General features: G+C 41.0%; 1 protein-coding gene across 2 annotated transcripts; it reads left to right on the top strand.

Moving 5' to 3' along the window:
- Positions 1-1629: 1629 nt before the first annotated feature.
- On the top strand, positions 1630-24413 carry slc29a4a (solute carrier family 29 member 4a). Of its 2 annotated transcripts, none has more exons than XM_082531250.1 (11): positions 1630-1840; positions 3607-3972; positions 7372-7503; positions 7589-7702; positions 10200-10328; positions 12077-12151; positions 12261-12529; positions 18244-18364; positions 18551-18738; positions 20715-20955; positions 21830-24413. In XM_082531250.1, exons 2-11 carry the CDS (start codon positions 3750-3752, stop codon positions 21973-21975), a joined length of 1638 nt encoding a protein of 545 aa, XP_082387376.1. In that variant the 5' UTR covers positions 1630-1840; positions 3607-3749; the 3' UTR covers positions 21976-24413. The 2 variants fall into 2 exon arrangements, with proteins under 2 accessions (XP_082387376.1, XP_082387377.1); XM_082531251.1 differs by having other exon boundaries at positions 12261-12520.
- The last annotated feature ends 468 nt before the right edge of the window (positions 24414-24881 follow it).

A 24881-nucleotide genomic window follows, 5' to 3' on the forward strand; every position in this document is an offset into this window, starting at 1 on the left:
ATCCCCTGTCAACACACAGGTCTGTGTATAAAGTGTGTGCAATTTTTCTAGCACTGTGCAGCTTTGCTTTGAAAAGAATTAAATGTACAGAGAACACCGAAGCTTGAAATTTAATGACAAGTGCATCTTCTTTGGGATATTTTAATGCTTTTCTTTTTTGTACATGCAGAGTAACACTGGTGTGGAGACACACAATGATGGGTGCACTTGTCTTTTTCATGACTTCAAATTGTTCATTTCTCAGAAATCGGTTTAAAAAAACAAAAAATACACCTTGCTGTGCTGTGAGTCAGCGAATGCACTCTTTGCACTGATGATGTAGCACAGGGCTGTAATTTGGACTCATTTCAGGTATAAAGTAAAGGTCTGAGTGATGCCATTATGAAAAAGACAGACATACGAAATCAGCAGCATCAAAAAGTACTTGCTATGCAGCTGTGATTTTCTTTTCTGTAAAACATGCTTTAGCACAGCTCCCGCTGCTTCACTTTAAAAAAAAATATTTCTACTTGTGTTCTCGCCCTGCGTCTTTTTAATTTGCGTGTCTTCTCTGAATTAGTCTGCCATACACAGCGTGTGCCAGGAAGAAATCAGAAATAGAAATCCAGACTATCAAAGGTTTGCTCTCTGCACATAATCTTTAAGAGATCAGCAAACAGCTATGTGCAAACGTGGCGATTACTAAAATTCACCAAAGGACAAATTCAGCATTCGAATTAGATCAACTTTTTGTTTGATGCTTTACAGCATTGGAGCTTTTCTGTGACCAGTGATTTTAAGCTTGGAGATGAGTGAGCTGAACTCTGCACGAGTGAAATCAACGCTTAAACTAGCAAGCTTCAGAGTGGCATTCAAACCAAGGACCTCACATCATGCACTGCAACAGCAGCAGAAACAATAACAGCAGCAGCAGCAGCTCCTGAGGCTGTTGCTGTGACACTGACAGCAGGCCCACACCTAACAAGGCTGCTATCCCATTTAGTTAATTCCCGCCTGGCTTGGCTCCTTTATGGCAGCAGTGGGGGTGTGCAGCATGACGGAGAGCTTGCCAGTAATAAAGCATTAGCATATTGAACTGAACTGATAAACTTGTCAATCACTTGGAGGCCCCACTGCCAGCATTGTGGTTACTGTGGAGGTGTGCACAATTTATCCCCATTTCCTACCACCGTGTGTCTCATCCACGTGCTCTGGCGACACATGTGTATGCAGGTTATCACATCAGGCCAGTAAATGTTGAAAACAAGTGGGGGGGATGGAGGGACTGTTAAACACATTTATATATGGGCCTGTGACGCACAGAGGACTGTGGTGTGTGAAGTAAGTGCATAATGTCTGCATTTTCTCCCCTTTCTTCCACTGAAATATAATTTTTAGTTGTAGTTTGATGACTTACACCATGGCTTATAAATCATTAAAAAACAAAGCAGCACTTTCAAATATATAAAGCAGGTGATTAAACTGGAAAGTTGTTGGAGACGCACTGGGATGAATTCTCTGCTCTATCGGTGCCTTTCAAAAGGCTGATTGCAAAAGATGAACAGCCACAGGCGGGTGCCCCCCTCCTCCTCCTCCCTCCTCCTCCTCCCTCCTCCCCCCTTCGCTTTCCTCATCCATCCATCCGCGCTTCCCTCTGCCTCTGCCGCTGGATGGTGCGTTTTTAGGACCCCACGGAGGAGGAAACCCGGAGCTTTCCCCCTCTGTCTGATGGAGACGGCGCTGAGGAAAGGAGCGAGTCCGGTCGGCGGAGACCACCTCGAGGATCCTGCAGGAAGGACTTCGCTGCTGCTGTAGGAAGGCGAGAGAGAGGGGGAGAGGAGCGAGAGGAGAGACTCGGGAGGTAACGGGCCGTTAATAACCTGTTGTTGGTGTGTTTTTGTTTGTCGTTCATAAAGAGGAGAGCCGAATGAGCGACGTGAGAGCGACACGTTAGCCGTGCTGGACTGACTGGGCTGGATTTCTAAAAGAGGCATTATTATCTCTGTTTCGCCCTCCGCTCTAACGTCCTGCTCATGTTTATTTTCTATGTATGTATTTATTTTTTCATTAGATTTTATGAAAATCACGCGTTTTCTATCAAAAGCAAATGATTGTGAGTTAATGTGTTCATTTGCCATTTCTGCAGGCGTACGCTCTTCAGAAGGCGTAAAACGAGATGTTAGTTTTTATTGCTTTTCTTTCCTTTCTTTTATAATTTTCTTTGCTCATTTAAGTCAACAATAGAAACTGCAGCACATCAGACTGCAATTCAATTACAGCAGCTGGCTGGAGCCTTTTGATTTAAAAGGAGAAGGGCTGCGAGCGCCGCCCGAAGTCTGGACGTGGAATCTGTACAGAGCGTAAACTGGGATCATATCTGCTCTAGAACAGCAGCCCGGCTTTACTTCATAAACAGAGCTGTCACTGCTTTGTATTTAATCACCTGTTCCTCTGAGGGGGCCACCGGGGCCCGTGATGTTACACAGATGATAACCTTCTTACATCATCCGATCCTACCAGTTTCCAGACAGCAGAGGATTAAAATAGAACATAAAAAGAAATAAAGCCGGCTTGTTCCGCACTCGGGAGCTTCGTGCTGTTGGCCTGGAGTGAAATAGCACTTGCAGGGCACCAGAGGTGAGCAGGGAGACTGGCAGCGAGGCCGCAGGGTTGAATTGTTGCCTCCTCTTTGCATGTCCTCCTTGTGTTTGCACAATCCAGCCAGGTGCGCAGAATAGAAGCGCTTTTGTGCTCTCTTTCTACGCCAGTATGGAACAACATCAGCGGCCATTAATATTGATCCAGCTTGTAACAATGTTGACTGAAGTAAATGCAAACACGTATTGAACCGCAGCTCAGCTGCTCTGATGACAGAAGGGACTAACTTACATTTAAAAGTGAGCAGGGGTTCCTCCGCTCCTCAGCAGGCTACACTTTCAGTCATAGTGCAGAGAATTTATTGGCGTGTGTTCTGACTGCTAATCAAGTTTCTCAATAATTGCTCGGTAGCAAAGGTCAGTGCTTATCTCATTTATAAGCCTGCAAACTGACTAGATTTGGACTGTTGGCTACAAATAAAAATCAGGGTAGTGGTGACAACAAGAGATTCCAAGCGAGTGTTGAGGTGTTTTTGGTATTGCATGCTGCAACTGTGATGAGCATCGTGCTCTGTTTTCTGATCTTTGTAGAGAAAACGATTCAACAGGTGAAAGAATACAGTGGGCTTCTCTGTTGAATTGTAAAGCTGCAAAAATGCAAACTAGTAATCAATGACTTGAATTGTAGATGACGGATATTTCTGTTAGTCAGCTAATTGATTTCCACTTGGACCTCTTCCTCTCTTCTACACTGCACAGCTTCAGCTCTCTCGGCGCCTCTTTACTGAATGCAGAGATGCATTTATGCTCACCTTGTCTGTCACTCATTCATGCATCCTTTGTCATTCTGTTTCTCTCTGTTAATATGCTTCTCACACCGACACACATACACAAACAGGGGGGCCACATTTCTTTTGCTGTCTAACCTTGAGTTTTGTTATTTTCCGGAAAGCACAGCTTGCGTTTTTTCTAGTCTTCTTCTGTCTTTTCTTATATTTATTTCTGTTTCCTGTTCTTTCATGCCCTGCAGATCCTCCATCATCGGAAGGTCTCCTGCATCTCTTCCAGGGCGTGCCTCTGTGATTGCGTCTAGCATGCACGCTCACGAGAGCGCACAGCTTGTCTAATCAACCACAGTGCGTGTTTCTTCGCGAGCGTACGTCAAGTGCAGGAATGGGTTCGGTGGGCGCGGAGCGCCGCAGGCCCACGCCGGCCCAGACACCCGAGGAGAGGGACGTGTGGAGGGATGGAGGAAGATCTGTTTGGAGAGAGGGCTGGAGAGAGGGAAGAGAGAGCGGCATTGTGCAGAGCTACAGCTTCGATTCATACCAGCTGGAGGAGGAGGAGATCAGTAAAGACGCCCCGGAGCGAGGAGTGCTGGCTTTGTCCGAGCCCGGTGAGGGAGTTTTTGTTCTATCTGTGCATGAGTGTGTGTAATCTACTATTTATAAAGAGAGAGGCGAGGAACATGGAAGGAAGGAAAGGGGTAGGTGTACCAACAAACAGCAATTTGTCAAAGTGAAAAAAGGCACATTAATATCCTTCTACTCCTAAACACCAGGAACAAAGTGTTTAGATACGTGGACAGAGAGAAAAGTGTTTGCCAATGATTTTCCACCAGAAAATTTAAAATGCACCTTCTTCATTGTTTACCACACTTTCACATTATATTCTATATATAAAGAATTTAGACAGAATAGCATTTACATGTGCTGTTTACATATTTACTGATTAACTGTTAGATATGTATTCAGAGGGCAGTAAACCTCTGCTCTGGATGTTTTTAAAATATATTTGAGATTGTAAGAAGCAGTGAAAAAGATGCTTATAGGTTATAGGTTTTTCAGCTGGAAGTTTTCAGAGTTTGCACAGTTGTATAGATCGAAGAATCCCAAGATCTTTTATAACACTGCTACTGATACCGCAGATTAACTACCCAAACTGTCTTATCTTTTAAGACCTGCTGAAATTGTATCTGTGTGGACGGGCTGTAATCTGCTCACCCGTGTTGATTTGACCTGAAACAAGCACATACGCCACAACATTATGTGGGATTTGACAAGAGAGAGGTGGAGAGACTCAAACTGCATGACTGCGAACCCGAGCTGTCAGTGAGTGTGGATAACTCACCTTCACTGCATCTATCCAAATCAACTTTGTTCTGGTTTAAACTGCAGTGTTTTTTATTGTTGTTTGTTTAACAGCAAAACACAACACTGTGCAGAAGCCTTGAGTCACTCATAATTTCTTTATATTTAATTAGGAAAATGGGTGCAGAGATTTATTGAAACATGTGCAAACATACATGTAAATACAGTATATAATACAAAACAGAGTTTGTATAATTCTAATCAGCTTGAAAGTCAAGATTTGGTACGACCACCTTTATTCTTCAGCACAGTCTGATCTCTCTTAGGCAGCTTTCTTGTCATTTCTTTAAGTAGTCTTCAGGAATAGTTCTCCAGGCTTCTTGAAGGACACAAACTCTTCTTTGGATGTTTCTGCCTTTTGTTCTGTTCTCTGTCAAGATGATCCCACACTGCTTCAATAATGTTGAGGTCTGGGTTCTGGGGAGGCCAATCCATGACTAATAGTGTTCCACTGTGTGTTTTTCTATCTAGGTATGCTTTTGCTGTTTGGCAGTGTGTTTGGGATCATTGTCAAGCTGAAAAATGAAGCTGTTGCCCGATGTATTGCTCGGTGTATCTAACTGTGATGATACTTTCCTGTGTTCATAATTCCATCAATTTTGACAAGATCTCCAACAACATTGGCTGAAATTCAGCCCCAAACCATGACAGAGCCTCCACCATGTTTTACAGATGGCTGTACACACCCACTGTTGTACTTCTCTAATGACCTCATCTCTACATACTAATGAGCCGTTTTCAGTTAACACCTTTTTGGGAATCACCTCAATGGTACAAAAATACTAAGTTATTCCTGTCAAACTGTGTTGTCTGTGGGATTTTTTATAGATTATACTAAAGGAATTTTAACAAAGGTTTTTGCAACAAAGTGGCTGAAGATACAATTTAAAGTTGATTCTTTGCTGTTCTTCTTCTTTGTCTGTTACGTGGATTACACTACAGTGGTTCATCCCTTAAGTTAGGTGCCTTTTTATATTTGAATGTTCCTCTGAAAAGAGCCAATACCGGACTGAAAGTGAGTAAAAAGGTAGCCAATGTAAAACAAAGAAAAAGAAAAAAAAAGAGAGAGAGACAAGACTATTAAAGTTCTTCAGAAAGTCTGAAGAACTTTCTAGAAAGTCTGGCTCTTTAGAAGCAGAATTGAGAAGTGGCTCAAGACTTTTTCACAGCGCTGTATTGTCATTTGATTTATTGTCAAATACACTTTACAACAGCAGCTAACCAGAAAAAAAATGTTTTAAAAAATCTGAAATAAAATTTTTAGTTATATTAAGCTTTAAGTCTCTTCCCCCTCCCCTTTTTACCATTTCTAACAATGAGACTATCAAACTTCAGCTAAGCTTCTATACCAACAGCTACCACAACAGATAACTAATATGCAGACTTTATTTCAAAAATGAACAATGTTGAAAGTGACATCAGATTTTTTAAATCAAAGGTTAAACATGGTCGTGCTGCTAGATTATTCCAGCCCACTTAACCTCTGGATAAGTTCTTCCAAATGTAGAAAACCGATTGGTTTTCCCAGCTGTGTTTGGGCAGGAGGTGAGGTGCACCCTGGACAGGTTGCCAGTCCATCAAAGGGCCCTTAGATTTTTGTAAATAATAAGTCAGAATGGATTTAATAACCGTCTTGAAGATTTGTATGGGCAGTGCATGTTAGACACAGACGGCGGTCTTGATAACAAAAAACTGCTGTGTTGCCTGGTTACACGGGTTACACAAAGGCCATGTTAATCAGGTCATAAGTGACCAGTGACGCATAATGACGGCCTTGCAGGCAGAAGCCTTTTTCCCTGCTCTCTTCATGTGTTTCTTACTTATATTTTGCTCTTTTTTCCTGCTTCCCTTTCTTTCCTGAAGCTGCCAGTCTTCATATTTCAGTATGCAACAAAACAGACAGGGGATGCAATCTCCACAGAGTCTGCCTTCTCCTAGAAGAAAATAAAAGATGGAGATGTGGCAAAGCAGCCTCCGAGAATGAGTTAACCTTAAGATGCTATTTCAGTTCTGCAGCTGCACAACAACTGTGTTTCTGAGCAGAGGACAACAGGTTTTATGAAGGTGTACATTGATTTTTATTTTCAGCGGCCAAATTAATTTTAAAAGGGTGAAAATCCATTTGTATCAACAGATGTATCAGTAAAAAAATTTTTTGTTTCTATAGTAATAAAGTAGTGACATGAGTCAGTGAGAAGGACATTTTCCCACTCAGTCTGCAGTAAAGCCTAAATTCTCATGATGAATGATTTGGGCCATTAATATTAGGCTTACGGGATTAGGAAAGGATTAAGAACAGTTATATAAAAAACCTGCACATCACACTTTCTCCATGTAACCGATCCGGCTGCAAAACAGAAATGTACGAGTTTTAACTGAAGCTATTTCGACAGCTAGACCATGATCTGAGATCCCCATGATTAATCTTTCACTAACACAAGCGCAACAGTCTGCTCCACCATCAGCTGCTCCATCAAGTGGAACAGAGGCGTTCCTGCTGCCGCTGCACCTTTCTTCCTCCTGATTAGCTTCTCTGAAGACAGAGTGTTCTGGCTTCAGTACTAATTCAGATGTTAATCATATCCCGCCGTCTGATTTCATGCTGCTTTAATTCTCTAACCTATGACTCCCATTTTGCTGCTCAGACTTTGAGGAACCGATCCCTGACGACCGTTACCATGGCATCTACTTTGCAATGCTACTGGCTGGAGTGGGTTTCCTGCTTCCCTACAACAGCTTCATCACAGATGTGGATTACCTGCATCAGAAGTTTAAAGGTATAAATATGGATGAGTGTGCACAAAGTCACGTTTGCGGTTACGGCTCGAGGCTACGCTGTCACATCTCTCCCTTGTGTTTCAGGGACATCGATAGTGTTTGACATGAGTCTGACGTACATCTTAGTGGCTTTGTTGGCCGTCATCCTCAACAATGTGCTGGTGGAGCGACTCAGCATGCACACCAGGATCACTGTGGGTAAGTCAGAGAGGCGCCAAGAGCACAGATCGAGTGGAAAATTAAAAACTGTTCCATTAAAACTTACCCTGTTACTTATTAAATACTTTGGGACCACACAGTCCCGAAGAGATCTACCCACAGGGGAGCTTCACTGAGAACTACAGTCATGAAAAAGAAAGCACATTCCCTTTCAATTCTTTCACAGATCAGGGTGTAAAAAAATCATCTTGGCCTTCAGACTATTTAAATATAACCTCAGATATATTTTTACACCATGCCACTTTATTTTACAAACACTAAGGCAAAATGAACGGTAGAGTGTGTGCACCCTATGATTCAGCAGCTTGGAGAACCACATTTGATAGCAATAATTGAAGAAGCTGTTTTCTGTATGACTTCAGTCTCTCACATTATCGTATTGCAAAAATGTCAGTGCACCTTGTGGGCATTTGTTTATGCACAGCATTTCAGTCAGGTTGAGCCTGGGCTATTGCAACACTTTGATTTTTTTCTTTTTCAGCCATTCTGTTGTAGGTTTGCTGATGTTCTTGCAATCATGGTCCTGTTGAAAGACCAGCCTGGGCCAAGCTGTCAGACAGATGGCCTCACATATGACTCTAGAATACTCTGGAGAATTTAAACACGTTCTCTCTCCCGAGGCTCAATATTTTAGGTGACAAATCGTCAACATGTTACGCTTCCGGGCACCCAACACGTTCCTAAATGACGAAATCAGAAAAATAAGGAAATATGAGAACTGTTTGGAATTAATCCACACATATTCGTTCATTTTCCTCAAATCACTTTGGAAAACACTATTTCACGTCATTAAAGTGCTGGTTAAGGTTAGGTATAAGGTTATGGTTAAGGCTGGAATACATGGCTGGAACATGTTTTACCACGGGATCGTCATTCTACTGTATTTCACCCATAACCCGGCGCTACCTTAAGAACGCCGAAGGTCGCCTTCCACATTCCTCAGGAACGCTGCCAGATGTAACAAATCATCAGGATGTTATGCCTCCGGAGTGAGAATGAGCTGAGGATTTCATGGTCAACTCAGTGGCTGCAGGGCCCAAATCATCCAACGTCCCCCACCGTGCTTGGAAGTTGGTATGAGCTGTTTGCGCTGATGTGCTGTGTTTGGTTTTTGACAAATAGTGTTTTATAGCCAAACATCTTCACTCTGTCCTTTGGACTGAGAAGACCATTGTTCCAGAAGTCTTTTTTTTTTCAGTTCTATCTTTGCAAATCTGTGCTGTCATGTTTCTTTTAGAGAGACGAGGCTTTCACTTCAAACCTTTTGAAAGAGCCATACACTGTACTGTGATGAACATTAACATTTGACGTGCTGGCTGAGGCCTGTAGAGTCCAAGATGAAGTTTCTCTGAGCGTTGCACGTCTGACCTTGTGGAGAATTTGCACAAGAATGACACAAGACTTGGCTTGTGGTTGGTAATGGAGCATAACTCTTATTATGGTCTTTGATCATTTTGTAATCCTAGTTAAGCTTCTTCATGTTGTCTTAATGGCTTTGGTGTATAATTTCTGCCTTATAGCATGCTGAAAGTGAAGTGCTGGTCAAGATATGCAAGATTTATATTTCATTTTAATGAGTCAAAAATCATATTTTACTCCCACACACATGAAGCATAAAGCCAAAAACTTCACTGCTGGTTAAAATCAGTTGTATTTTTAATTCTTAAGCCTAACCTTACAAGCTGTCCTTCACGTGTGGACACATAAAACGGTGCACTACTTCCAGCAGTAGTAACAACTGTCAAAAAACAGCAGGAAGCTCAAAGATTATCAGAGTGTGCAAAAATGGGAAAATGTTATAAAGATAAATAAAAATCCACTTTTCCATGGATCTCTTGTGGTCTTTATTCATAAACACCACAGGAGATCCGTTTTTGGCTTTTGCCGAAAACTGTGAATTGACAAGCAGCGGTTTCAGGATTCATCTGCATCTTCCTCAGATTGCTTTCATATTTCAAAAACATCATTAAAGGTGATTTGCTATGCTCTTTGAATAAGCTGTTTGGTAACAGGCGAGCACATAGAGGCTGATTTAAAATCATGTTTGTTAAAGTCTTAGCTGGAGATACTGGAGAGATGTGGCCGAAAATATTAATCTTTGCAGAAATTATTCTCAAACTGTGATATTGGAGATGAACCTAGAAATATTAAAGCCCTTCAAGCTCACCCTTAAAAAAATCATGATAAAAGGTTCTTTAAATATGCATGTTCCCCGGAAGTTTGAGATCACTGCACATACATGCTAAATTTCAGAACGGGGTTTCACCGCAATAGCCTCTGCTGCTTAAAATAGCTGTGCTTGTATTTTTGGTTAAAGGTCTTTTGAAGTTTGACGTCAGCTTGAGAGCATATCCCCAGGTTAAAGAGTTAATGAACTGCCTCACATATAGTTTCCTCACTCTTATCAAATATGTGTTCAGTCCTGCAGTCACAACATTACCTGGATCACTGACTCAGCCTGTCACTCTCTCTGCAGGTTACATCTTAGCTTTGGGGCCCCTGATCTTTGTCAGCGTGTTCGATGTTTGGCTGGAAAAGTTCACCACCAAGCAGGCTTATGTCATCAACCTGGTATCAGTGGGAGTGGTGGCCTTTGGATGTACAGGTACTTTGATGTTCTTTTACCCTAATAATGGTTAAACGAACTGAATGACAGACTACACTTAAAAGGCAGAAGAGCCACTCTTGACTACATCCTTGCAGCCTTGACTTTTTGGAACTAGATGAACTATAATTGGATGAAAGGCTAGAAAGACAGATTGCCAACATGTTACAATCAGTCCATCTGCACCAATTAGCGCAACTTGTCTGCGATGTGGCTCTTTGCAGTAGGGAACTCGGCTCAGCTACCTGGCACCTGGTTGCATTCTGGTTGTAGTCTATATAAAATCGAGGTGGTCAAGCACTTCTTGCATTTTGCAGTTAAATTACAGAGACGCAGCAATTATGTCACTTTTTGTGGAGAAATTTCAGAATTTCAGTTTCATATCCATTGGGTTCTGGCTGTGCAATGAGCACTTAATATGAATTTCTATGTATGTAGATGGCAAAAAATTTTCCATCTACATGCCAGTTTATCAGTTTATCACACACAATTGCCACAAACAGGCTGCATGTAATTTCGGACTTAACTGAAACTAGCAGCCTTTGAGAAATGTTTGCTAGCCTTTCAAAAGCCTAGCAATCATTAGCCGCTATTACAGCCACCTGTGTCTTGTCTCCCGTGTAAATCAACGCAGTAACAATGCTTATAAGCTTTAAGGCTTAACATCTTTGAAAAATGTTTAAAAATTCACCGCTGCAGATTTTTTTAATGAAGGGAGAAATTAGCTTTCGAGACAAATACTCTCTTTTTCTGTCCCAGGCTATAGAGATGTTAGCTAGTTTTACTGTCCAGGCTGTATGTAAATGATGGCTCTCATGTGAGTTTTTTTAACCATTAAAGACCATTTGTGGATGAAGGGTGCACAGCTCAGATATCAGATGGCACAAATTAGCTTGGTTAGCAAGCTACATTTTTGAAATATACCGATGCAACACAAACACATGTGTAATAATAGCTTTAGGTAACAGACTACTGTTACCTAAAGCAATTCAAATACTAGAATTTGAATCGCCATAACTGTTGCACAAACGTATTTGGAGGGCTGCCTGATAATTCCATTAAAAAAACCCTCCAAAAGGCGCTAACAACACAATCACCTTAATGAGGTTGATTTCAGGGACTCTGAAATTGTCTCAATTGTGCCTCAAGTGGAGATTAGAGGACCTACATTGGGTTTAGTCCTGGAGCTGCTGGTTGTATATGACTATGTGAAAAGTGTGGCTCGTAGCAAAAAGCTTACAGACAATGTACAGTTTTGTCTGCAGGCAGCTAGCAGACAACAACACTCTGCTAAAGCCTGTACATCACCGATTCAGCCTGTAAAAGAAGGCAGAAAAAGTGGAACATTTAGCTCCTTAATAACCAGACAGTTCCCTCATGAGTTTGTGGAAAACAATATAGAGCTATGAGGACAATTGCTTTTATTAAAAGGATAATAAATTATAACTAAATATGTGTCAGAGCTCCCCCTGTTGGGATAAACACAAACCCAATAGAGGTTTTGGTCTTCAGGTGCTGCCGACTTTAATACATAGAGTCGTTTTCCTCTGTGTGTTTGTCAGTGAGAACTCAGAGTTTCTGCCTGCTGTAATATCAGTTTAATTAGTGGAGGTCTGAGGGTCAGAGCAGCTTCTCTCAAGTGGTGTGTGGTGGTTCATTAAGTTCCCCTCTAAATAAATCGTGTTGTTACAATGTTGACTGTTGGGCCTCTATTTACACTGATAACTGCCTCCCTCCTCCCTCTTCAGTGCAGCAGTCCAGTTTCTATGGTTACATGGGGATGCTGCCCAAGAGGTACACACAGGGGGTAATGACTGGAGAGAGTAAGTACACTCAACGATTAGCACACACGTTTTCGTTAGCTCTTGCTGCCAGACTTTGTCATCCTCCTCACCTTCTTCATCTCCTTCATCATTTACGTACCCTCCTCAGGTACGGCGGGGGTGATCATCTCGCTGTCCCGCATCTTCACCAAGCTGCTGATCAAAGATGACAAGAAGAACACGCTGATCTTCTTCCTCGTCTCCATCAGCATGGAAATGCTGTGCTTCCTGCTTCACCTGCTGGTCCGCCGCTCACGATTTGTCCGGTATTACACCAGCCACGCCCAGGGTAAAGGTCCGGGCAAATGTCACGATCCGAGAGACAACGGGACCGGGTACAGGGTTCACCACGATGTCACTGCAGAGGAAGTAAGATTTGTAAGTTTATGGACAGCTTATTGACTCACATGTGTTTTATGTCTGTTCACTGCGAATACTAAGTATTGTTAGCCATGCCAGCAGCAGGCTCAATTACTCTGGCACAGAACACACATCTTAACATATATACTATATATCGCAAAGAGCCAGGCTTTCTTTAAAGTGTTTAAAGTGCTCTTAAACTATTGCCTTTAGATATTGGCTGGTTTTCACTCTTTTATATTACAGTCCTAGTAGCCGATCATTTCAAAGGAGTGTTTTTTGTTTATTATGCCATTAACACTAACCTATGAATCATTCAAACATTAATAAGCTAACTTAGCAGATGGATCAGTGTTGTCTTAGGTGTACCGTTAACAGCTGTGACAAAGACACAAAATTTCTTCCCATTTCTTGAGCTAAATCTATGAAAAGTGTCAAAGATAACAGAGTTTAACAGGCAGAAAATGTTTTACACTAACGTTCTCAAAGCACTATCAGTAGAAAACTTATATCTCAGCATGCTGTGCAGCATATTCTTAAAAAATGAATGAAATTGTAAGTAGCAAACAAAAGAACTAAACAAGTATCTACAGCAGATGAAGAGTATTTGAAAGTCATGGTCTTAAGAAATAAGAAAAAGAAATCCAGCAAAGACCTGACATACGATCAGAGAGATGTATCTGGCCCTTTAGTCGATCCATCTACTGTTCACTAAAGATGGTGGAAGGATGGCTCTCAAGAAGGGAAAGAAGAAAGACTGTACTGTACTGAAAATAGGCGGGAACATGTCTGATGGAGTGATGAATCCAGTTTTGACATTTCTGGTTTAACTGTTCATCAGTATGTTTGGAAAAGGTCAGGAGAGGTACAACAGTGTCTACAGCCATCTGTAAAACACGGTGGAGGCTCTGTCATGGCTTGGAGCTGCATTTCAGTCAGTGTTGTTGGTGTTTTTAAAACTGATGGAATTATGAATGCAGAAAAATACCATCAGATTTTAATTCGATATGCAGTAACAACTGAAAAGCATCTGATTGGCTTCATTTTTCAGCATGATCCCAAACACACTGCCAATGCAGTAAAAGCATAGCTGGCTAGAAGGACACACAGTGGAACTTCGGTCATGGATTGGCCTCTCCAGAGCCCAGACTTCAGCATTATTGAAGCAGTGTGGGATCATCTTGACAGAGAACAGAATAAAAGGCAGCAAACATCCAAAGAAGAGCTTTGAATGAAAGCCTGGAGAACTATTCCTGAAGACTACTTGAAGAAATGACAAGAAAGCTATGCATATCTCCTGTAGTGCATTTGGTACCAAAAGTCATAAATATGCCATACACTATACAGTGAACTGCTAAAGTGCTTGGACTTGATATTTTGCAGTCAGCGTTGTATCTTCAGCGTCTTTGATATTTTTCTCACGTTGCTTTTCAAGTTAGATTAGGATACTGACTCTACACAGACCAACAGGCTCCCTCATTAAAGCTTCCGCTACATGTTTTATTCATTAAATCATTTATAAATATTGTAATGACAAATAGTTTCTGGACTCAGACAGGGAGGAAATGCCAGGCCTCTAAACTGTAATGTCATCCAGAGCGAGCACGCACACAAGTATTGAGGGCTGGTTGTGCTTAAAAATGCAATCACTTAGTAGCTATGAGCTGTTTCTTGGCTGCTGGTCAGAAAGATGCTAAAAGAGAGGAAGAGCAAAAGATATTGGAAGTTGTTCTTTAGGGCTGAGGAATATAGGGAGTGGTGCAGGAGAAAGACGGAGAGTTGACGACGCCTCCTTTGAACCCAGAGAGAAAGAGAGTCACGATGCTGAGAGAGAAAAAAAAGTTTACGGGAAGCTACTAATGCGAGACAAGTGAGAGAGGCAGTGCAGAGAGTGGGGAAGAGCTCATAAAAATTGTAGAGAAAACATAAGACAAAACAAATTAAAGGAAGAGAAGGGAAAGAGAGCAGGACACCGGCCATGACAACGAGAGGAAAAGAGGGAAAGAAAACGACTTTGAATTGAAACCCACTTTGTAGCTGTGCTTTGAGCAGCATTTTGTAGCCTGAAGACATGAAGCTAGTACTGCTCATCCTGCTCTGTGTGTGTGTCTGTGTGTGTGTCTGTGTGTGTGTCTGTGTGTGTGTGTGTGTCTGTGTGTGTGTCTGTGTGTGCATTCAGAGCCTTCAAAGGAAGAAACTGCACCTGAGGCTATCATCGCTTAATGTGTGCATGTTCATATTTGTATGTGCGCCATTACATACAAGTGTGTGATGGACGTCCCGCGGTGTTTTACAGCTCTGTGTGTGTGTGTGTGCACGTGTGTGTGTGTGTATGTGCACGTGTGTGTGTCTGGGGTTGATTCTGGCAGTTCTTTGTTCTGGTTGCCATGGGAAATGAATGCAGCTCTTCCTATTATGCGATAATCAAGAATAGGAGTGCCTTCTGGCCCGGCAGCCCCTCTAATCAACTAATGGATCTATCTGTGTGTGTGTGTGTGTGTGTGTGTGTGTGTGTGTGTGTGTGTGTGTGTGTGTGTGTACGTGCAGTCACCTGGCTCAGTGAATTCGTGTGTATTTGGAAAGACCTCAGCATAAAGGGATGTGCCCATACCCGAAAAGATGTCTGTGTGTGGTGGTGGTGGTGGACATCATTAAGTCAACCTTCAGCCGGTCACAGCCATCCTCTCTAATAGTCACTGTCATAAAAAGGGGATGTCATGTATCCCAGAAGCCATTACTAATGAAAAAAACTAAAACATGTAAAGGTCAAAGCAGTAAAAGTGAATGTGTTTATTTATTGTGTGATGGCTACCTCTAGTGTTTCCTTAAAGAACCTTCAAATGCTTTAAAAAAGTTTTCAGAAATGAGCAACAAAGTCTTAATTTTCCCACTCAGAACTATGTTTAAAAATGAATACAGTTCAGTATTTTCTAGCATAGGGAATTAAAAGGGGACAGAATCACATGTTTTAGTGTTTTTGAGGACAAAGGACCCTTTTTTTTTATCCCAAAGATAAGGATGAGTATACGAGGGAGGCTGTGACTTCAAAAGATGATAAGTACTGCCCACACCTGCAGAATGGATCTGCATTCCTAATATAATAACCAGCTGGGTTTTTGCTCTTTTGTGGAGTCACCGTTTGCTTACTTTAACTCCAAAACTATATCACCTGCAAACATAAAACTCCAAAACCTCCAAAACAAAGTTTGCATCTTGCAGCTAATGCAGCTAACATCACCACCTCTATGCTGCTCGTCTAATTTCTGTACACTTATGTAATATACAGGGAGTGCAGAATTATTAGGCAAGTTGTATTTTTGAGGAATAATTTTATTATTGAACAACAACCATGTTCTGAATGAACCCAAAACACTCATTAATATCAAAGCTGAATGTTGTTGGAAGTAGTTTTTAGTTTGTTTTTAGTTTTAGCTATTTTAGGGGGATATCTGTGTGCAGGTGACTATTACTGTGCATAATTATTAGGCAACTTAACAAAAAACAAATATATACCCATTTCAATCATTTATTTTTACCAGTGAAACCAATATAACATCTCCACATTCACAAATATACATTTCTGACATTCAAAAACAAAACAAAAACAAATCAGCGACCAATATAGCCACCTTTCTTTGCAAGGACACTCAAAAGCCTGCCATCCATGGATTCTGTCAGTGTTTTGATCTGTTCACCATCAACATTGCGTGCAGCAGCAACCACAGCCTCCCAGACACTGTTCAGAGAGGTGTACTGTTTTCCCTCCTTGTAAATCTCACATTTGATGATGGACCACAGGTTCTCAATGGGGTTCAGATCAGGTGAACAAGGAGGCAATGTCATTTGTTTTCTTCTTTTATACCCTTTCTTGCCAGCCACGCTGTGGAGTACTTGGACACGTGTGATGGAGCATTGTCCTGCATGAAAATCATGTTTTTCTTGAAGGATGCAGACTTCTTCCTGTACCACTGCTTGAAGAAGGTGTCTTCCAGAAACTGGCAGTAGGACTGGGAGTTGAGCTTGACTCCATCCTCAACCCGAAAAGGCCCCACAAGCTCATCTTTGATGATACCAGCCCAAACCAGTACTCCACCTCCACCTTGCTGGCGTCTGAGTCGGACTGGAGCTCTCTGCCCTTTACCAATCCAGCCACGGGCCCATCCATCTGGCCCATCAAGACTCACTCTCATTTCATCAGTCCATAAAACCTTAGAAAAACCAGTCTTGAGATATTTCTTGGCCCAGTCTTGACGTTTCAGCTTGTGTGTCTTGTTCAGTGGTGGTCGTCTTTCAGCCTTTCTTACCTTGGCCATGTCTCTGAGTATTGCACACCTTGTGCTTTTGGGCACTCCAGTGATGTTGCAGCTCTGAAATATGGCCAAACTGGTGGCAAGTGGCATCTTGGCAGCTGCACGCTTGACTTTTCTCAGTTCATGGGCAGTTATTTTGCGCCTTGGTTTTTCCACACGCTTCTTGCGACCCTGTTGACTATTTTGAATGAAACGCTTGATTGTTCGATGATCACGCTTCAAAGCTTTGCAATTTTGAGACTGCTGCATCCCTCTGCAAGATATCTCACTATTTTTGACTTTTCTGAGCCTGTCAAGTCCTTCTTTTGACCCATTTTGCCAAAGGAAAGGACGTTGCCTAATAATTAAGCACACCTGATATAGGGTGTTGATGTCATTAGACCACACCCCTTCTCATTACAGAGATGCACATCACCTAATATGCTTAATTGGTAGTAGGCTTTCAAGCCTATACAGCTTGGAGTAAGACAACATGCATGAAGAGGATGATGTGGACAAAATACTCATTTGCCTAATAATTCTGCACTCCCTGTATTTATTCTGTGGTACAGCAAATATCCTCAAAACGCTGTTCTCATTTACATATTTGTTTCTGCCATCACACAGAGATGAGAGTGTGAAACAGGGAAATGTAGCCCATTAACTTACAAGACTGTTTTCACTCACCTCTAAAAATCTTGAAACGATCGTGAATATAAGTTTAAAGCAGCGGCTAAGATCTAAAATGATCACTTAGAGAGAAAGCAGTCTTTTTCTTCCTCTCTCCCTCTAATCAGTTTTTTTGGATACCACCCAAACTGTAAGTAATTATATGAGTAGCTGGAGCTCTGATCTCATGAAAAGTGCTTTCTGATTGTTGTTTTCACAGTCTGCAAACTAACAAGTTTGTCGCTTTAGGGCCCGCGACATAATGTTCTTGCTTTGTGACTCTTATTTTTTTCCACATCTTCACTCATTGTCATTATCGGGTCTATTTCGTGTTGATTTTTTCACATTGGGGTTGTAATGTAGTGATCTTTAATAACAATCTTAATCTTGTAGTTTTTACAAGTATGTTCTGACTAGAAAATTCTCCCTTAGGACATCTTTCCCACAGTGTTGAAGGATTAACCTTCTGATTATTTTTAAATACGTCATTGGATCCAACACAGATGAGTTCCTGAAGCTAGGGTCGTTCAGCACATTGATATTAAATGTTCGTGTTTTCTGTTGCACACCCACTACGTGTAAAGAGAAATAAATGTCTGAATGATTTGATATATCTGACTATTTTACATTCTTTTCATTTCATTCATATATGTCTATCAATATATATATAGAGAGAGATATGTTACAATTAAGATTTGAAAGCATTAACATAAAGTCTCGTGTGTCTATTCAGTTTAGAAGATTACAGTAAACATCTCGTCTGTCTCTCTTCAGGGAAACGGTGGTACAGGAGCGTCTTCTGTGGAGGAAGGCGTCGAGGACATTGCGGGCGGTACCTATGTTCGATTTGATGCCCCAAAAGCCAAGATGAGAAGGAGCTGGCCCGGGCTCCGAGGTAGTCTCTTTCAAAATCTTGTCTAATCACTTCTCAATTACCCTCTGACTCCAACAGATGGATCTGAAATTTAAATGCATCCCCTGGTGATTTTTATTTAGGTAGAGGAGCGATCTCAATGAAATGACTGCTCGAGTGAATCATTTGAATTTTTAATACGGTCATGTGTGTGTGTTCTCAAACCAGACATGATCTTGCATCGTTACGTGGTGTCCCGCGTGATCTGGGCCTACATGCTGTCAATAGCTGTGACCTACAGCATCACTCTCTGTCTGTTTCCCGGGCTGGAGTCAGAGATACGAAACTCCACCTTAGGTGAATGGCTCCCCATCCTCATCATGGCCACCTTCAACATGTCGGACTTTGTTGGCAAGGTGAGCCATATATTAACTTCACAAGTTTGAATTTAAACATTGTGGGTGGTGACTTTTACATGAATACTTCACACATGATACTTTTTATAAAATCGGAGAGATTAGAATCATATATTCATATATTTCACGGTGGTGACTTTTAACCTTTGATTCCAGGGATTTAAGTTTTTGGAGAGAACTTGGAAGAGAACAACCCCAGTTCCAAAACTTTTGTGACACCGTGTAAAATGTGAATGAAAAAAGAAAATCCAAAGCCTTTCCTTTGGCTGATCCATGTTCTTTGGATGAATATGGTTTCTTCTTTGCACGATGGAGCTGTATCTTCATATGTGGATAGCACAGTGTGGTCACACACAGTGATTTTTGGAGGCACTCCTGAGCCCACAGTGATTTCTATGACAGAGTCATGTCTGTTTTTTATGGAAGCCTGTTTCCACCACAAAAAAAAGGGTATCCATATGATATAGCTCAAAATTTTGACTTATTAACTTGAAATTTCAATTTACTTTTCTCAGAATTTCGAGTTAATAACTCGACATTTCGATTTAGCTCTGCTAATCAGTAATCTACATGAATGGCGTCATTTTCTTGCAACCTGGAAGGATACGGCACAGAGAAATACGCACTCAAAACCGGATCGCAACAAATTGGGGCTTTTTATAGTACGTTTGCTGATAGTAACGCCACATGATTCAGCTAATAACACAAGGATTTCATCATTTGTGAAGAAAATAATCAGCAATTTGTGCGTTCATGACTGGCTATAATACTGTTAGTTTAGCTGTAGCATTTGTAGCTGAGGGCTTCAGCTTCCGGGTAACAAGGAAATGACTTCATTCACGTAGATTACTGATTGGCAGCGCTAACGCAATATGTCGAGTTAATAAGTCGAAATTTCAAGAAAATAATTCAAAATTTCAAGTTATGGATACTTTTTTTTGTGGCGGAAACAGGCTTCCGTAGGTTTTAATGCAGTGCTGTCTGATGTGTCTTTCAGCCTTGTCCCTTGTGCACAGAGATTTCTCCAAAATTATCAGAATCTTTTGATCTATATGTATAACAGATGATGAGGAATATTACTGAAATTGTTCCAAAAATGCAGTTTTTTTGCAGATTGCTGAAAGTCTGCCTCTCTAAGATGCTCTTTTTAAATTAAGTTTTAGGTTTGTTCTGTTGTGAATCCCATCATTTTTGGAACTGGGCCTGTATTAACTTACTGCCAATGTATAAAATTCACTGGTTTAACATCAATATTAAATGCTATTGCCCTTCTCACGCTACACTTACTGAGATTTTGGGATTTAAATTTCCATTTACAGGCATCTTGGCATTAAAGGAACAAGAAAGACAGAAAGGCAGAGTTAACCTCTTGAAACCATTAAAGTCGTCGACCCATTAATTTAACGTAAGGCTGGTAAAACGTCTGGTGTATTGTGGGATAATTGCACTTACTATAGCTCGGAGGCTTCATCCGAACACTCTGAAACTTATCTGGTTTCCTTGGGTCATAATTTTGACTTTGAAGGCACCAACATTGGTTTAGTGAAAGTTGTTATGTAGGCTTTGGCTTTGTCCTCGCGGCAAATTGAGTTTTTTCTTCAAATGAAAAGGGAAAGAGATTAGACGAGGAATTAAATTGAAAAAGGAAAAATTAAGGTAGCTTAGAGGTATAAAAAAGAGAGAGAGAAAGAAAAATGTCACGATAAGAGACTGGAAAAGTGTAAAGAGGATTTTTCTTTTGCATTTCTCTCACGGTTCACTTTGTTTTGCACTAATACTGTTATTGTTCTTATTTATTTTCCCTGACAAGTGCTTTCCTTAGAAATTGTTCCAAGCAATGGAGAATTACTGAACATAACGGTCTTAAGTTCAAAACTGCAAATGCTCATATATTTCATATATTATTTGAATATTTTTCCCTGTTTTTCCAAAGTGTAATACACAGCCTGACTGAAACACTCCTGCTGTCCCCTCAGATCCTGGCAGCGCTGCCATATGACTGGTCTGGGGGTCGTCTGCTCTTCTTCTCTTGCCTGAGGGTGGTCTTCATCCCTCTGTTTGTCATGTGTGTGTATCCGGCCAATGAACCCACCCTATCCCATCCTGCCTGGCCCTGTCTCTTTTCTCTCCTCATGGGAGTCACCAACGGATATTTTGGGTCTGTACCGATGATCCAGGCTGCGGGCAAAGTGCCGCCTGAACAGCGGGAGCTTGCAGGTGATTTTTGACTTCTTTTGTCTGATTTGTTGTTAAATAAAAAGCATCAATAATTGAACTGAAGCCAGTTGATTAGACCCAATTAGCTTAATTTTAGCTATATAAGTTGTTGTATGTCATAAGAATACCATTAAATGGTTGTAAATTAGATCATTATATTCTTCTTAGCAGCATAACACTGACCTTAGCACTGTAACTGTAACTTAATTATTTTATCAACTTAATAAAGTTGCCTTTCTTTAGAATGAATGAGGTTTTTTTTGGCCTGACAGCTAGCTTAGCTTAGCTAGTAGCAACAAGGCAAATATAGCCTATATTAGATGTAATTTTATGTTAGCTTAAGCCTTCAGAGAAGGATTACATATAAGATATCAAACAAACTCAACACTGTTATGTGCGCTATAATATTAAACATTATTACCTGTGAGATGCTTTTTAAATTTTATCTTTAACACTCAAAAGTAGTGCATATTTCAAGAGTTTTTTTTAGCTAGCAGTCTGACATTGTTTTCAGGCTGGGATTTTGTGAAGAAATACTAAAGTTACATTTAGATTATAATTATAGATTTTATTATAATTTTCCTCTGAGTGACCTGTGCTTGGTGTCTTGCGCTCCTATTAATGTTAGCTTGCTAAATTAGCATGCTAAATTAGGATGGTTATAATGGCACATGCTATCCCTGCAGATGCTAACATGCAAGAACATCAAAGAGTGGATAGCAAAGATGTACTTTCTTAGACTTGTTACTCACTATCTAACATGTTTCTTGCTTACTTGTTCACGCCGAGCAGTATTCTTTATTTAAAAATGGCATTCCCCCCGGATTAGGCAGTATGATCAGCTCTACAGTTACTCTCTGCTCTCTCTCGCCAGGGAATACTATGACTGTCTCCTACATGACAGGCCTGATGGTTGGCTCCGCTGTAGCGTATGCAGCTTATAGCTTCACTGCTCCACCAACAGGAATACACTCCTCCACGCTCAACATACACACACCTGCCAACACTACCGTGTATTGAATGTCCGTAGGTTTGACACGCACTCACTCATCCATCTGTATACATTTACATGTACACACATGCTGCGTAAGGACAGGACGTTTGCCCTTTCAGCAGCATAAACTGATGTACTAGACTCCAGCTGCAGAATAACTCAACAATAACAAAAGAAAAGACAAGCAGTGGCTTTTAGTGTTGAAAGGGATTAAGTGAAAAAAGTGCAGATTTCTCCACTCGCTCATCTCCCGGTGATCCACTGACCTTCAAGCATCTGCTCCAATGAACTTCCCCGGAGGAAGAGAAGTGGAGCTGTGCGTCTGCCAGCAGGCAGACATTAACCCTCAGAGTATCACACAGTGAAATTACTGTCTGCATATGTGCGAACACATCATCTGACATTTGTACAGTGCAAAGTCAAGTGATATTTTGTTGCGGGGAGCTAATGGCTTGTGGTTTTAGAGGAGACCTTGCATTATATGTGATGTTATGTTTTATGCATTCTCAGAGCTGTCGCCCATCATAGAAGCGAGATGGTGTTCAGACTCACGGAAAAATATGATCAGCGTTTTTAGACGATGAGTTCCGTAAATGCTCATTTTATTCGGACCCTGTTATTAAAACCAGTTTAACCTTATGAGATCTCAGCCCTCATTGAGGATGACCCTAACCCTGTGCTATCAGAATAAGTCATTTTTCAAACAAATAATCATTCTAACTGAAAAAAACTTACATCTTGGGTTAGGGCTTGGGGCTATGAGCTGTTACCAATAACGACTCAGACCTCACAAGGGTTAAACAATCAGTGTCTTTTCTGCCTAAGACTCAAAGACATTTTTTTGACCCTGAGAGCACTGTGTTAGATATCTAATGCTGCAACCAGACTGGGGGAAATAATGGTTGGAGGCAATTATTGCAACTGTGTGCAATTAAATTTTAATGTCATTGCCTTTGAAATGGTTGCTTTGACAACGTAAATCGGATCTGCAACAACTTGCAGTCAGTCGTTGTCTTCAAAGCGAATTTGTTGCATCGAGATGACGATAAAGGAACAAAAAGACTAAATGGAGTCAAGTTGGCAGTCTGTTTGTGATAACAAACACTGAAATTCACAACAACTACTTCAAATTCGGAATCCATCCAGAACCTCACAGATTTGAAAGAGAACTCCCTCTGTTTCAATAGTGACGTAGTTGCTGCAGGATTGCTCAACAACCTTGCATTCTAACAGGAGAATAATAGTTTGCAACCAGTTGATCCAAACCCCTACAACGAGACACTTTGCAGACAAGTTGTACTCTTCGATGCAGACTACTATAGACTGAGTGCAACATGTTGATGATCTGTCTCCATTTATAAAGTCAACTAAACAATGATTATCAGCAAAAATTCACCAATCAGTCTGATTGCTTCGTACCTTGGAGCAGACAACACCCTCAACCTCGGGGTGACCGCTTGGTTTCACGTGAGCGGACCACGCTCCTCTCTAAACTCACCTTCTTTCTTCTTTTTTTTTCAATCTCTAAACACTTGTAACATTTTGTGACTGCATCTTGCATGTTTGTGAAACTGTGTTGAAAGAATCTGTCCACAAAGTACTCGAACCTGTCGGTGTGGTATTTCCTACTACAGCAGAGGGTCTCCAGGACCACGCAATTGTCATCATGACACACAAACAATACCAGCTGTAGGGTAAAAAAAGAAAGAAAGAAAGAAATCGTGTAAAAGGAGAGATTTCACGTCACTTCTTGCGCCCCCTGATGGCTGAAAAAAGTATTTATTTACCAGAGGAGGTATTGCAGTCCTATCACGCTAGTCTTTGTTGGTTTATCTGAAATGCTTTGCACCGCCTTTGAATGGTGTCTGTATTAAATGTCTATGTGATGATGTGGGATATAAGGGGACAAAATAATTAGTGCCAAACAGTCTGTGTTTATGACAGATGCGATTGGGGGAGGGAGAAAAAAGTGAATGTAAAGTTGTAAATAGAATAAAATGCATTCAAGGCAATGAAAGGCATTTATTTTCACTACTGCAAAGCCTGTAGAAAGAATCAGATTCATATCTTTTGTAGCTTTATTTAGTTGAAGTGACCCCTGGATCCCCTCCTTTATTTATCGCTTTCTTTTTTCCAGCTGACGCACAGCAGCGTCTCCGTTCCCTCATGTTTCCTGTTGGACTTGATTAATTTTTCAGCGATAAGAGAAGCAGCCGAGTTCACAGTTTATATATTATATTTAAAAATAAATAAATAAATAACAGACCTCAATGTAAAAAGCTGCAAATGTGCACTGCATTATGTAAGTGATGGCTTGGATGGAGAATGTTGGCACTGTTTGAAATACGGTGGGATGCCATTTGGGAGCTAACCTCATTACTGTATGTATGTCCTGCTTCCTGCGGCCTCTCAGCGAGCTGCTGGGTTTGAAGGTGTTTTTAGTTATTTTTGGTCAATTGTGTCATTAAAGGACATGAAAAGTCTCTCTCCTTCTCTTTCTTTCTCTCCTGCAGACATTTTGAGAGAGGGGGGAATCCAACTTTCCCAGGAATGCTTTTTTTAACCATTCCTCACGATGAACTCGCACATTCATTGTGAGGATTCGTAAAGCAGTCTGGTTTTTATGGAAATTATTTTTCTGTAGGGTTTTCAAGAAGGGTAAACAAGAAACTAGCAGCTATCTAACTAACCAACTCCCCATTTTTACTTTGATGATGGGATGATGGGGGTTTTTTTATGTTGATTTCGCTCTTTTCTGTCTCACCACTGCAAAATATGGTCCTCAAGACGCCCATTGTGGAAGAAACAACCTCAAAGGACGTCATACTTGTACATATTTAAACTTCAGGAAGAGTGAATACTTAGAGACCATGTGGTGTACGATCACACACCACACCTAAACTCTTAATAATGATTTCAGTTGCACCAGCGA

The sequence above is a fragment of the Aulonocara stuartgranti genome (genome assembly GCF_965226115.1).
Source record: "Aulonocara stuartgranti genome assembly, chromosome: 4".
NCBI lineage: Eukaryota > Metazoa > Chordata > Actinopteri > Cichliformes > Cichlidae > Aulonocara > Aulonocara stuartgranti.

What these genes read in the sequence shown, in the direction of transcription:
- slc29a4a (XM_082531250.1), top strand. Translation starts at nt 3,750, where the DNA reads ATGGGTTCGGTGGGCGCGGAGCGCCGCAGGCCCACGCCGGCCCAGACA. An exon ending in GAGCTGGCCCGGGCTCCGAG is followed by an intron (nt 18,365 to 18,550) that starts GTAGTCTCTTTC and finishes TTCTCAAACCAG; the next exon opens with ACATGATCTTGCATCGTTAC. An exon ending in TGAACAGCGGGAGCTTGCAG is followed by an intron (nt 20,956 to 21,829) that starts GTGATTTTTGAC and finishes CTCTCTCGCCAG; the next exon opens with GGAATACTATGACTGTCTCC.